The 15,234-nt window shown below is 44.4% G+C and overlaps 1 protein-coding gene across 11 annotated transcripts in view; it reads right to left on the reverse strand.

Annotated features, from left to right (window-relative positions):
- Window positions 1-15,234, reverse strand: part of RFFL (ring finger and FYVE like domain containing E3 ubiquitin protein ligase) — a 32,583-nt gene that overhangs the window by 6,098 nt on the left and 11,251 nt on the right. For 8 of the 11 annotated variants that reach the window (XM_027471777.3, XM_027471778.3, XM_027471781.3 and 5 more), the window contains exons 2-3: window positions 6,538-6,728; window positions 813-1,217 (exon numbers count right to left, since the gene is read on the reverse strand). In XM_027471777.3, the coding sequence (XP_027327578.3) occupies window positions 813-1,217; window positions 6,538-6,728 (596 nt within the window). Of the gene's footprint in view, window positions 1-812; window positions 1,218-2,044; window positions 2,155-6,537; window positions 6,729-11,065; window positions 11,424-13,447; window positions 13,936-15,234 lie in introns of those variants that run through there. The other 3 variants (XM_005010647.6, XM_005010645.6, XM_013107668.5) reach the window with 3 other exon arrangements.

Below are 15,234 nucleotides of genomic sequence, written 5' to 3' on the forward strand. Positions count from 1 at the left end.
CCCATATGAGATAGCAGAAAGACAAACAAAGCAAAATCAATAAAAACAATTCAATTCAAATGCCCTTTACAAGGTTCCTCAGAACAGCATTCATCGTCAACTGAAGACTGACAACAGACTTGGGGTTGTGTTTTCTATTGATCTGGGTGCAGGAGGTACCAAAAACTTTGCCCAAATCACAGTAGCCTTTCCCAGCAGTTTCAGTTGCAGGATTGCTTTAAACTGTGCTCACTGTCTCGCACATGAATTCAAGAGTAACAACAACCAATACCTACATACAGTTGTCAACATCAACACACAAAGATCTGTGCACCAACACAGACATCACATACCAAAGGAACCATTAGTCACAGGAAGTAGCTAGTAGCAAAAAAAAAAAACATATGTCTCAAAGGACTTCAAAATCTTGCTGTTCCCAGAGTGAGTGCTCACTATACTTAGCCCTGCCCACCAAATTAAATGCCGCTAGTGCAGAAATTCCACAGAAGCAGCACATTCCACTTTGGTGCAGCAGCACGGCAGTGTAAAACAACTCTAATTATTCTGTAAAAAAAAAAAAAAAAGTGAACTCCTCACTCCAAATTTATTAATATAAAAAAACACCACAACTGCGAAAGGCATGTATAAAATGCAATTGAAGCATTTTGTCAGCTGCTCTAAACAGAAGCCCTCTTACTTTTTAAGCAGGCATCCATAGTGTTAAACTTGTATGGCACATTACCTACTTGGAAACCTCATGCAGCATCTTAGTAGTTAATCCAAAAATAGAGATGGACAAGTATGCGAAAGATGCTTCTGGTTAAAGACTGTACCTGTTGATGTTCCTGAGCTCGTGAACTTGAGATGGAATCTGCAGACGCTGGAGACGCATCACGTGAGGTAGATGATGCCGTGCTGGTTGACGGGTGAGTCACAAAGTCTTGCTGTCCAGAGGCACTAGTATTAAATGGGCTTGTTCTTATTTGATCTTCCTGGTTAATTACTGGATGCTGGCTAAGAATCAGAAATACCAGGTCCTCCTTTTCACGACACAACTCTGTGGAAATCTCATGGAGTGTCAAATAGTCTCGCAGTTCCTTCACCTTCATCTTCATCAGCTCTTCCCGCTGAAAACCTGTGGCTCGGAAACGCTGACAGAGGTGGCAGAGGAGGGGACCATCTTCAGTCTGGTTTGAGCAGGACATACAAAAATGTTTCTTACAGTCCACGCAGATATGCTGGGGAAGAAAAGGGAACAGAATTAAACTGGAGCATGACGAGACAGCAGGGCACAGCAGCCACAGGCAGCACTCCCATGGCACCTGGAAGCCAAGGTAAGCCGTGACCCCTATTAGGGCATAATCAAAACCTTCTAATTTACAACAAAGAGCCAAATATGTACACACGCTCCTAGGTAAAGTAAAGGACTGACCCTAGGAGCAGGCCACTAGATTCCTCACAGATGTTAGAGAAGCACTACAGAAACTAGAGACCTACCCAGAAAAAATATATCCGGAAACAATTCCCTCAAGTGACAGGAGATTTCTGCCCCACAGTCTGGACCCGTTCACCCAGTTTAAGCCACAGCTGAAACCAAGAGATATTTAGGAGGCAGCAGACTGCAGAGTGCATCACAGCCAGCTGTACGTTGCTTCATAAAACAACAAAGCACTGGTCTGTGCAGTAAGAAAGTTCCAGCATCAAAGGGAACCACTTACAAACATCTCTTTTTTGCTTCGTATATGCTACAAGCAACCCCCCCTTTTTTTCCTCTCCAGATTGCTGCAGTCACTAAATGAATCTTCTTTTCACCATAAGAGCAACTGCCTGACAAACAAAAAAAAAAAAATTAACATTTATTCATCAAAACCAACTACTTGACTTTAAAAATAACATGAACACTGTGTGGCGATGAGGTACTAGACAGAAAGTGTTGGAAGTTTTGGAAATATTAGGCCCCAGATGTTTTAAAACTTTAAATAACGGAACTTGATCTGAAATGTTTGTATTTTATTCTGTTCTGATATCACTCAGGGCTCGATTTTCAGAAGTTCCAAGCACTCACAGTCCATGTTGACTTCTGCAGAAAGTGTTCAACACTTGGGGAAGTCAAATCCTGCACTTTCCAATAGGAAGAGCAGCACAGCAGCCACATTACGCACCCTTAAAAAAGTCCTGAGGGGAAAAAAAAAGAACTGGATTATTTCAGTGCTGGTTAAGGAATGCTAACTCACAGTCTCAGACCAGCAGCCCTATGAAACAGAGCTCAACAGGCAGCACCTACAGATGGCATTTCCTTTCTTGTCCTGACAGGGCACATCATTTCTACCCTGAAATGGTCACCTCTGGAATGAGCCAAGTAGGCTCGGGTTTTCTTTCTTTTGAGATTCCTCATTCTGAAAGGGTTTGTGTGTATGTTTGCTTGTCCCAGCAGGAACTGGAGCAAAATCAAAAAGGCTTCAGAAAGACCAGTCAGTAACAGTCACCGTGTATCACTGGAGTTTTAGGCTGTGGTTAGATATTTATGATTTATACCCTTCTACATCTGCTTGGGGGAGAGAAAGAGTTTTCCCTGTTCGATTTATGACTCACCATAAATTTGCCTAGTTATCCTAACATCCCAATCTTTCAGAGCTGTATGAGGAAAAATACCCATGAAGACTTGGAGAAGCAACAAATACAAACTCATAGACAAAAAAAGCTTCATGAATTGCTCCTAGTGATTAAAGAACATTTCTGATTTCACAGTTCAAAGAAAGTAGATGTTTCTCATGTTTTAAAGGTGTAATACACTACTTGCTTACATAAGTTCCTTCTGACCCCTTTATAGCCTGGCAGCCCCCTTGCCCACACCACCCATACAATTATAACCACCAGACTCCTCATTTAGCCCCTGTGATAGACTTAAATTGACAGTTAGTGGGGAAGGTCCCAGCTTCCTGCCTAAGCACAGTAAGACATGAACATTTTTACCACAGAGAGAATCTCATGCGGACTTGAAACCTCATCTCAAAATTGCTGTTTATCTGGGGGCACGCCACGTAAAGTGCCTTTCCTGTCTTGCTCTGTTGCTGATGGAAGTCAATCCCCATATACCATCCAGTTTTGAAAAGTTTTCCATAACTTGGCCATTATTAAAAGAAGCATTGGTGACTTCTTTGACCCCAATACTGTAGGAAAAATTCATTAATTTGAAAAGATTTGGGGCAGGCACATGCCTGGAGTGGGGACACAAAGGCACATTAATGGAAAATAACCACATTAACAGCACTTTCCTTCTGTCAATTGCCATCCTGTCTCCTGTCAGGAGAGCAACCAGAAAAACTGAGAAAAAAACATATATACATATGTGTGTGTATATATTCTGCTTTACTCTGGCTGTAGGGTAGCCTTCCCCGTGCTCTGCAGACTGCCACTTCGGCTCCCAAGGGAACTGTATGGCCAAGGACCTCCTAACCCAGAAAACGCCTACTTGAGTGCTTCTGTGTTTAGATATCACATGAGCGAGCACAGCACAAGGGCTGCATTATCCAGCGTACTTTTTTGCAAGCCATTAACAGCAATAACACAAGTTTGCTTTAGTTATCAAATGATACACTTGAGAAGTCAAAATAAAAGCAGGCTGATAAGTCTCTGACTTATCAGCTCGCCACTAGGATTCATCTTCGTTCCCAGCCTGTATCAAAGCGTCAGGTATTTGAACACACACACACAAGCTGCTTGCTGCACCTTAGTATTAAGCAGCTTTTACAGCTTTTGATACATTTGTTGACCTCTGAAAAGGCCGTGACTAAAGACCACGTTCTCTTCAGAACGATGCATTTCAGACATGGCAGTAAATTAAAGCCTGTTACTAAAAGGTCAGACCATGTCTGAACGCTGCTTACTATTTCTAACTGGTAGCACAATCACAGGGTGGTCAAGCAGAAGCAAAATACTTTAAATCAGAAGTCTGTCCTGAACATAAGCTGCTGCGGGTGGTGTGCTCTGACAGCTAGTCTCCCCGAGATACCAGGATGGGGCTTTGATACACTTGGCTCTTCTCCATATGCAGGATAAAAGGAAGAAATGCCAATATTCAAGCTTTCAGCACAGCTAGTGTTGTTTAGTTTGGTTTGTTTCTTTTTTTTTTTTTTTCTTTCTTCAAATCTTACACTCCAGCTTGCCAGGAGCTTTTTCTGGAAGTATGCAAAGAAAAGCATCTTCCTGAAATGTCAGCCAGTTTAAGCCACTGAAATCAGAAAACAGGGAAGGAACAACAATCTGACATGTCCCCCAGAAACGCCTGCCATAGCTTTCCATTGGTGGAGATGGAAATGAAGAATGCTTGTTTCAAATTTAAAAGATTGTGGGGATTTTGCTGCAGAACAGCAAGATCAAAGAAGTCAGCTAAGGAAGAAAAACAAAAACAAAACAAAAGAATTGAGATTATTTTTGCTTCCAAAATTGAGCTTTACATCTTTTAAAGATGCTCCAACAGTTACTTAAAAGCATTTTACAAGTCCATGCTCATTCACATGTTCCTTACCCCAGTCCTTTTAGTTGATGCCATGTTATATGAAAATTAAAAATACAATTATGATGAAAATTCAAGAACTTAAAATACAATCTTTCTGCCTTTGTTTTTGAAGGCAAATTAAGTTATCCATACGGTCTGCAACGTGGAAAGAATTTGTTTTAATCCACTGTATTTCAATATAAACATCAGCTGGAGTTTAGAGTTCAAAGGTACTGCCTCTCCTGGGACAAAACAGTTTTCTGGGGTCTTGTTGCATCAAAGTAAGATTTCCTGCCTTTCTCCATCCACATCAACAGAATTAAAGAATTAACATGGCTTACAAACATGTCAGTTTTTCTATAACTGATGTATGCAGTTCTTTACATCAAATCCCCCTCTGGAGGCCAAGGGCTGATGGCTGAGCTCTAGCAGACCTTCCTGCAGCTGTTTAAGCTTTACCACCTGTAGTCACCCAGCCCCTGTCAGTCCCAGGGACTGCAGTGGTTGCAGTGGCAGAAGAAAGGTGGCCTGTGAGTTAGGAACCCCCCTTCACAATACAGAACATAAGCCTCAAACTCATCTTCATTGATAGCCTGCGCTGAATGGGAGCAGCTGAGACAGAAGCACGCATTGTACTCCGCTGTCCCAGTTACGCAGCCAGCCAGCTCCAGCAGGAAAACAGGGAAATCTGCTGGGGGCAGAAACATCTTACACTGCTTCAGCAGATCCTCTACAACTTGCACAGCGGAGCTGTACCTAGCCCCCATCGGTCCCTCTGTTCTCACATACCTGGAAAGGCATCAATAACTCATACACAAGACACTGCTTGGAAAGCAGCTTACACTGGAACGTGCATTTTAGAAGATAACAGGGGAAAATAGGCCTAGCACTGGGTATAGTATAACTCACACATACCTTCATGATTTATTTACATTTCAAAGCAGAATCACCTACATCCACTACTTGCTAGTATGCAGAGGAGTTAACATTGGATTCAGAATAATTCTTTTTGCAAGTATGTGCAAAGACTCCACAGTGTAAAGACAATATTATGCACACTCACACGCAGTGATTGTACCATTTATTCCCAGCTGACCCGGAATCTGCCTGCTGTCAAAAGACATCTAAGCATATTTACATACCCAAACCTACACTAAGGGGAGTAACACCTCAAAACATATTACTAAAACTCCAATTTGTAAGGATTTCTGGAGCAGTAACTCTTCTCAGTGCAAAAGTAAGCATCCCTGTTGTTCAATGAATAGAAAGCAACAGCTCTACCAAGACTTACCATTTCTCAGAAAAAATACCTCAAAAAATATCTCAAAGATATTTGCCAACAGGCATAAATATATCAGACACTTCTTAAGCCATGGAGTTTGGACTCTGAACAGCTTTCCTCAAAAGAAGATTTTAAAAGCAGCATTATAGGAACCACCACGCCTAAATAATGTCCCAGGCGGGGTTTACTGTCTAATTGAAGATCTCACGATAGCAATTATTTTGGTATCTATATGCTTGAAAGTGAAGTCTATAGACAAGATAAAATGGATTTGTTTTCCGGTTGGCTTATTTGTTTTGGCACCAAGCTTCAGCAATTCAACACACCCTCAATAAACTTATATGGCTTTTTAGTTTGCAGGAGATAGTAGATCTTCCTTTCCTGGAAGCACAGATAGACTACTAAACTTACCATGACTTTTTGTTAAAGAGCATTAGACATTTTAAAATAACAAATGAAAAAACTAATGTTCAAGTTAATGCTCCTTTAAACGGTTATAAGCAGTTCGACCACCTTCTTTTAGCATCTGGGAGAGCCAAGTCTAAGGCTAACTACCACATCTCTAATCATCTTTAACTGCGCCTGCTAATTGCGAAAGAATGACTAAGGGATACAGAAGCAAAGGCAAGCTGTCTTACTCCATATGGTATCCTCAAATCAGATGCCTCTAACGTGCACCCCTTTCTCTTCAAATCAGCTCTTGGTAATTAAGCAGACATCAGGCAGCACGCTGCGAAGTGAGCAGTCAGCGGCACCAGGGCAGACGTTCACAACTCACCTTTCTGGAGGAATTGTCGAAGTGCGCCCCGCACGCTTTACAGCTCTCCTCAGAAGCAGTGGGAGAGGGGTAGGAGCTGTACCCAGGGTTGGAGTAGGCCTGGGCTCTGGCTCCCTGCTCTGGCTGCGACTGCATCTCTTCAGCTGAGCCATCCAGGCAAAACCAGTTACAACAGCCTGCCCACATAGTAACTGGAAAGGGAAAAAAATATACATTAGACACGGCACAAGGAGCAACCTGTCAGGTAAAGCAAGGACAAAACATACAATGCACATTTAAATTTCCCACCATCAATTCACTTTCTGGCAACATTTGTAAGCTTTGAGCTTTCCTCTAACTTAAACGTGCACACACAAAAACCATGCATCCAGTCGTATGTGTTTGATGAGAAAGGCCAAAGTTCGGGACTGCTGTTAGTGGAATTTCTTAAGTGTCAAGAGATCCCAGTGATAAGATAAAATTTATGTTCCAGTTGGCTGAAACTCTATGATTAGTTTGCTGTAACAGTCTGTCTCTACTCCATGTAAGCAAAACACACTTTCTTTTTTTGTGTATCAGGAAAAGATAACAAGCTTGCTTTTTATTTAAGTAATGCATTGCATAAAAGACGTAATTAACAGCTAGATTGCAGACGAGTATTCTTCAACTGCATTCTAAACCCCTCCACAAATTTACAGGTACAAACCTAACAGGATAAGGAGAGGGGAGCCACTGACCTCACATTGCCAGTTCTCAATCAAATCTGCAGCATTTAAACACTAAATCATCATGCAGCAAGTAATGTTAGTCATTCAAGAGAATTCAGATACTAGCTCCCACTAAGTAACTTGGGAAAACAATTGCATATGAGACACATAATCGCTTGTTTATTTTCTTGTGAGCCAAACAGTGACGTACACACACGTAACCTAAAATCCCAGCAGCCCAGCACAAAATGCAGTCTTGTATTCTAAGACCACCCATGCAGAAGTATTCCAGAAACACACTGCTATAAACTGGCTTTGGGGAGTTTACAAAGAAACCTGAATTCATCTGGGCATTCAGTTTCTAGAGCACACACCACGTGTCATCACTTAATGGTAAACAGAATACAAATTGCCTCCTCTGCATTTCTGCATTCACGCTGTAGCTCCTGGACTGTGTTTCTTTTATGTCTTAACAATCAGGTCCATCACTGGCAGCGTTCGGCAACTGCTCGGTTTTATAATCTGGAAAAAAAAACATCTCCCAGCTATGCAGCCAATTCATTTATTTCACCACAGTAATTTTTGCCACTGTAAAAACCCAGATTCCCACGGGAAGGGGGCTGGTATGAGCCCTAAGGGTTATTTGGTACAACAAACTGGGGGTTGGTTTGTTCTGAAGCTGTGTTATGTCTTTGGGGCTGATGTACTTGAATTGGAAAGCTTCTGCAGTTTGGTGCAGCTCCAGTATCTGTAGTTTTAGTGGCATCTTTATTCTTTTTGAAGTCTGAACGTGGCTTGTCAAAGTGGCTGCTGTCACCGCAGCGGACGCGCGCCTTTCAGGATTCACAATGGTGAGCTTACCGACGGGTTTACCCTGGCAGCTCAGCAGATTGCAGTGTTTGTGTGAAGAGCTGCAGATTTGTGACTGACAAACAATTTGTGGCGTAACCGATGTTCACAGTGCTGAGATCTCTGCTAGCAGGATAGTAACAGAAAGGAGCAGCAGGCGGCTGATGGAAGGACAGGGTGACCAAGAGCATGGCACAGACACAGGGCACAGGACTATTATTACAGATATTTGGGATTTTAAATTTTTTAAAAGTTGATGCTACTGAACCCTGAAAATCACAAAGTGTGATCCTATCAGTGAGTGTTGACAGAAAGTGTTGTAGGTGCCTGGACCACCCTCCTCCCACGTCACTTGGATCCACCCTCAGACACAACAAGCAGGCTACTGTGCTTGCCCAGCGGCTCCAGAGAGCAAACCACCTCGGCAGGAGCACGCACATCCCGCACAGAAAGCACACGGGATGGTCACAGCAAAACAGTGAGGGCCTTCAGGCCCCCAGCTACTTGGATTCGTGTTGCATCTCTGCGTACAAAACTCTGTGTCAGAAGATGAGCTTGAATGCAGTTGGTATTTAGAACCATAAACAAGAACTGAGGGAAAAGCAGAGCGAGTTCTCACTGACACAGGGAGCTGAGGTCTGCGCATGGCAGCGGTACAGCTCCAGCGTCTCAGCCTAACATTAGGTTTCACATGCCAGGGTTGTCATCCTGTGTAAGCAAAGGTAATTATCCCTTGATAAATACATGGAGAGACGTTCCACGAACAGAAATAACACATCATCCACTTGCATTAGCGCTGCACTGCAATCAAAACACATACTTCACATATCACACAGGAAAAAACAGTTACTCTTTCTTTCTGCACACTCATTTTCAAGCAGTCAGTCCTTCTCACACATTAACAGATCCTATATATTTAGGAAACACTGAGTTTGTATTTTAAACTATGCTGTTTGGAGGTTTCTTCCTAGGAATTGCAAATCTAAACAACATGAGAGACTCCTGCACAGTGAAACTTGTATTCACAGGCTCTGCAGCAGGGGAAAACTGCGTCCATCGTAAGCTCTCTCCTCTTCCTGCTCCAAAGACCCCTGCAAACCAAAGGCCACCCACGACAGTGGAATATACAAATGCTACTGCCTGCCCTCAAAAACTTTGTTCTGCTAAAGAGCCAGCCCAGTAATTCACTCTGGAACACTGTAACACATCAAACTTCAGGAAGAAAAACACAAGGGAGTGCACAAACAGGGATAAAATAAGACAGAACTCCACATTCAGCTGAAATTGTAGATTTGCGCTATTGCTAGGAAATGAAAAGGTTCAGATGTTGTTTCAGAAGAACCTTAATCCTACTCATCTGTGAGAGTATGAAGGGAAACATCCACAAGCAGCCAGCTACAGCCAGGCCTGCCCTCTGGTCTGCACAGCTTTTCCCAAATGCACCTCCTGTCTTTAAGGGGAAGGAGCCCATGGAGGTACAACAGCCACGTTACCGCAGCCTGTAATAGCGTATGTCAGGTTTTAATTATTTCAGAACCTTGGTGTGTAAGTTTAGGCTTGTCAGCAAGCAGGATTTACGTTGACAGAGGTGCCTCACTGAAACTTTGTGCTGCCATTTGCTAGGTGCATGGAAACGAACAGCTTGGAGTTTTTGGGAGGCTGGAGAGTTCCTCTTGAACACACACTTGCCCTGTGAGCAGCCACCCCACACCTCTGTGCTGCCACCAGCCCTTGGACAAGGCAGGATGCTTCTGCAGGCACACAGTGCCATACCAGCCAGCCAGCAGCCTGCCCTCCTGCCCCAGCCCAGCCCAACAGCTCCACAGGCAAGAGAAGGAGCTCACAAACCTCCACCCGTGCAGCTGCCTTCATGCTCTGCATCTCAGGAGTCCACACCAGCCCACATCATTTCCTAGATACTTGCTACTAGTTTCACATTCCCACGGGCCCACGGTGGCTGAAAAGCAGTAATTAAGCTGCTAATGGCTGGAAAGGCAGCAGCTGCTCCATGGGAACTTCAAACCGCCACCAGTTGGGTGAAGCTTTGCTAACCGGTGGCTGCACTGCCAAGCAGACTGGACTGAGATTGAAGGTGCTACAATCTCTGTGTCTGCCTACAGCTGAAGGAAGATGACAGAAAGCAGAGGTAAGGCTCAGCACCTGCTTCGAAAAGGGGTTTTCCTTTGCTCTGCGCAGTACCACTTGCAGACCGGAGGAGGAGGACTGGGAGCAGCAGCTGTACTTCAGGGTGAGATTTCAACCTAGCAATTTCTTAGATTGCTCTACAATGTCTTCTATAGCCTAATTACTCCCTTATCTATCTCATTACCCATTCTGAGGCACATGGTCAGCACCACCCAGAAGCTGATGATTTCTGTAAGCAGTGCTCTGGAAGGACAGGTTTGTGGTGCAGCTGTGGCAGTTCGAGTACTGTAACCTAGCAAGCACTGCCCCACTTAAAGCCCGTCAAAACTCCGCAGACGAGCGGCTGTTTTCCATGCAGGGAGCACCCCAGCTGCAAAAAACAACTGCCCTGCCACATTTACCAGCAAAAAACGCTGCTGCTTTGTTGTGCTTGGCACACCCCTCCAGTAACCTGACCAATATTAGCACATCCACGTGGCAATGCCTACAACACCACAGTCTTCTGGAGTTCTCAAGCAACTTCTTGAATAGAAGAGGTCGACTTGCTGGTGTGAGTAACACCGCAGGCATTACTGATAGCAGCAGGCATCGTTATTCTTGGACATCCTGCTCACACTGGCTGACGGGAGAAAATAAATGTTTTATCTACACAGCTGTAGGATGAGAGCAGATCACGCTTTAGGGAAACTGAAGCTGTGTTGCAGGCAATCACCGGAGAACTCCTGGTGGCCACGCAGACCTGCCCTGCACCCTAAGCGCGTGTTGCGCTCGGGGTGCCTGCAATAGCAGGGGCTGGAGGTGCAAGATCAAAGACAGCCTAACCTGGCCATGCAAACACATCCACCCACCTGCAATTATCACTCTGGGCGTGTTCCTGGCAGGGTGGGGGTGCTCTTCTACCTTCTTTCTTGAGTTCCTTTAATGAAAAGCCAGAAGGCATCCAGTAAATCGCGGATGAGGCAGGGAGTTGCTTGCCACACTACCACGCTCCGATGGATTGCTTGGATTGCTTTTTTTCCCCCCCCTCAAATATGAAGCTGTGAATGCTGAGACTCTTTTCACTGATTTTAAACAGCAGGCTGAAATTCATTTCAGCAGCAGTTCATTAACATCTTCTGTACATCTCCATGGGTTTCGTATAAATCTGAGAGCGTTACTCCATTCCAGAGGCAGCATCACTGATGTCAGAAGCTTTCCTCACATCCCCTGTTGGAGATAGCATTCATAATGCATTCCTGGGATTTTATGCTTTCCATATTCATTAAAAAAAGAAAAGCAAGCATTTGAACTCAGACTCTCACGATACCTCTTACTGCAGAGGCAATATTAATGCCATAACCCTTCTGGCTGGAATATCAGAGACTACTGTCTACACACAGGATTTATTACACATGCTTTGTGGATTTCTATCAAAGGGTAGGCTTTGTCTGTATAGGAGACCTTAGGTTGATGTTTGAACAGGAACATAAAGGGAATTTTTATAAGAGTGCAAACAGTAAGAGACCAGAGCAAGCAAAACCAACATTTCTCAGTATCTTTGAGCTTTTGGCTCAACAGAATAAAGTTGTCCATGAGTGTGCTTGGCTGCTCAGGAATTTGGGAGCTAAAATACAATAGCACAAACAAGACACTTGAGTTCAGAGATCAAAAGGAACTGTGCTCCCACGAGCAGCTGATTTTGCTCCCACATGAGCAGAGGCCGCAGCACCAAGTCCTCCTCCTCCTCCCCGGAGTCCTTCAGCCGCTGGAACACCAAGGCCAATGACCCTTGAGGCTACTGCAGATACAGAAGGATGCCAAAAAGGGAGGGAGATGCACGATAGAACAGCAGCCTTGCCAGGTCATGCTTTCCAACAATCACACTTGCTCATTAGCTCCATCAGCTGCCCTCACACCTCCTGCTTTAGTGGCTCAGCTCGGCACACTGAGCTTCTCTTCTGTCAGCTCTGAGCTCCCCGGTCCATCTCGTGCATCACTCAGATTACTCCCTGCCAGCAGCGCCCCGTGCTCCTGAACTGCCTTCTCCCACCTCTCAGAGGTTTCCATGAGATCACCGCAGGGTCTCAGCCTCCTTTTTCCCCCTTCCCCTCACTCTTTGCCACGTACCAGCCAACTGCCGAGCTGCACAATCCACTGAGATGTGCTTCAAGTACAGGCACTGGACAAAAACCACACATCTGACCTGCTCTCCACTGCGCAGCATCCACAGCAACGCCACATTCACTGGTAAGGCATCGCTTCCAGTGGGACAGAAGACAACTGGGATTAATTTTATTCAAAAAAGAAACAAACAAAACACTACTACCCAGTATTTCCAGGGCCTTAAAGATCACTGAAGACTGCTCAGGAAGCCAGAACAAGGCAGTGTGACTTCAAAATACTCATGTCCTGCCACAGCACTTTTAGAATTTTTATGTTACTATTCCATGCAGTAACCCCTGAAAGAAATCATCAGATGCCACTTTCATGAATGCTGTTTTGCAATGACTTAAGTATTTAATGAATTAACCATTTTTTTGCCCCATGAATAGCACCGTATAGTTGTTCATTGCTGTAATTCCTCCTTTTTTAATAAAAGTAAACCTGCACTGATAAGGAATGCCTTGCTAAAATTAGTTCCACTAATAACCTGCCACTTAAAAGCTGAAATCACTGCTTCCCTCATCACAAATTAGTGTTTACTTGATAACAAGGCTATAATCTGCTCAAATGACATTTATTCATTAAGTTTTATTTTAATCAGTCTGTGTCACAGGCACACAGACCTGAATTATGGTAAATGGAAGAAGCCACGTGTTGGGGCTGAGGGAAAACTCAGCAAACAGGATATTTGCAAGAGGCACAAGGCAAGGAGGCAGGCTGTCAGTCCGAGGCAGGCTGGTGTCTTAACTAGCATGAAGAAAAAATTGAAGATTGGGCACCAGCTAGCAGGAAGCAAGGAAACCCAGTTCATTGTATCTAACAACTGGTTTAAGCACCTTAGATTTTTACCTAGGGAAAGGAAAAATGCACTTAGGAGCAAAGATAGGAGTCCACATCGTGTCCAGGATGACAACAGGCACATCTTGCAAAAATACACGAGCACACGTCAGAACTGTACCACAGCTAGAAATGGGAGGGTTTTAGGGCAGAGAGACTGAAATGTTCTGGAGGGACTAAGTGTCTCATCTCTAGGCACCTAAGCATGCAACACCGACAATCTTTATGAAGACAAATACATGACAGCTCACCAGTCCGAGTGGTGACTTTGATGTCCGTCTCAGAAACTGTCCAGCTACACGGAGGACGAGGCATTCGGCTCAATCCGCGATGAGCTTAGTCAGAACCAAGCATCCCAGTTATTTTCTGTGGCGTCTTGGCGAGGTGTTGGAGCACCAGGGAGCACAGCACGCCTGCCGTCAGGGCCAGCAGCTGCCCCTGAGCAGCCCTGGCACACTCGCATCCCCTGGCCACCGCCGGCGGACAGAGCTACCTAGACCTTCCCCATCGGGTGCATTACCACAGGGCTGGAAGCTCAGCTTGTAGACTCCAGTAAACCATCTTCAGGCCCTCCTTAACGCAGCCACGATGCCTTCCAAAGCCTCCAGGTAGGCAGCAGAGGCGTGGAGCATCCCAATGTGCCCAGCCAGGTGACGGAGAGCAGCGCACAGCCGCGTCTGACAGTGCGTTTGCGAGGTGCGCTGCTTCCCCGAGCCCAAAGGACGGGAATTTGGCCACACACCAGCATTTTAATCAAGGAAGTGACATCCGTTTACCACAGAGCAGAAAGTAAACAGCGCAGCCCGTTGGGGCAGGGCTCAAAGCAGCGCAGGAAAAAGCTGGAGCTGCACAGACACAACTCCACACAGCTCTGCTGAAACTCTATCGCCTTAAATCATTGCCGATTCCACGAGAAGTGAAAATACCAAAGCAATTTCCTAGTTGTATTGTACAAAGGAAACCATCATGCAGACAAAGATCCCTTTATACTGCTATAACCTGTTTTACAGTGGAGTTAAGTCCTCTGCAATGTAAGCCTTTGGAAAACGTGCTTAAAGAGAGGAAGATTAAGAATTAGAGACCTCAAATACATTAAAAAACACAGCGGGTAATCCAAGAGCATTTTACAGCTCTATCAGTGTTTATCAGCGTTCAATGTTACTTTGCAAGCATACTGTGTGCCAAGCTTGCTGATGCTGTGTGTGTATCAGTGCACACACCTATGGCCATCAGCAAATCCCCCCGTGCTGTTACAAGCGCACAGGATCTGCGCTTCAACACCTCTTTGAAACCAGAGACCCGTCATTTTCATTTGGAAACTGAGAAAATGCTTTTAGAAAGCTGTGCTATTTATACAGCATTGCAGAAAAAGCCAATACCAAAGTCACAAAAAGGAAACCATCACTTGACTCCCAGGCTCTGCACCTGAATTGCAAACAGCACTCACCCGTTTTCTTCCTTCTCAGAAGCACAACTGATGTCAAATGGTTTTTCCCAGCAAGAGAACCTTGGAAATCCTGTTTTCTTTTAAAGGGAACTGGGTACCTGGGGGGTGTATTATTGCAATGTAAACTGTTTATTTTGACCTAAAGTTGCACTGCATATTTTGAAAAAATATTTAGATTAAAAGTTCTTCTTGCTATTACCCATAATTAGGTTTCGAGACATCTGCCAAAATGGAAATTCAGCAACAGCTTGCTTTTTCCCTTGCAAAAAGTCGGTGACGTTCTTTCAGCAAGCTAACAAACAAAACAACAAAAAACCCTAGCGATTAATGAAATCACATTACTGACTAGTTTTGGACAAGTATTTGTCTTACCCAGTTTACCTTAATTACTTAGTCCCATACCTCTTGCCCAATAATTTTTTGTAACCTCAGATCCACCATCTCCCTTCCACTACCTTGCTATCCTGAAAAACAGCAACACGAAATCTGGTGCACACTTTTACCCTAGCAGGACACGCCCATCACCAAACCAGAATTCAGTCAACTGTACTAAATAAAGTCAGAAAAATAAGGAAGAACTCTGGAGAAGTT

This window comes from Anas platyrhynchos, chromosome 20, assembly GCF_047663525.1.
Source record: "Anas platyrhynchos isolate ZD024472 breed Pekin duck chromosome 20, IASCAAS_PekinDuck_T2T, whole genome shotgun sequence".
Lineage (NCBI taxonomy): Eukaryota > Metazoa > Chordata > Aves > Anseriformes > Anatidae > Anas > Anas platyrhynchos.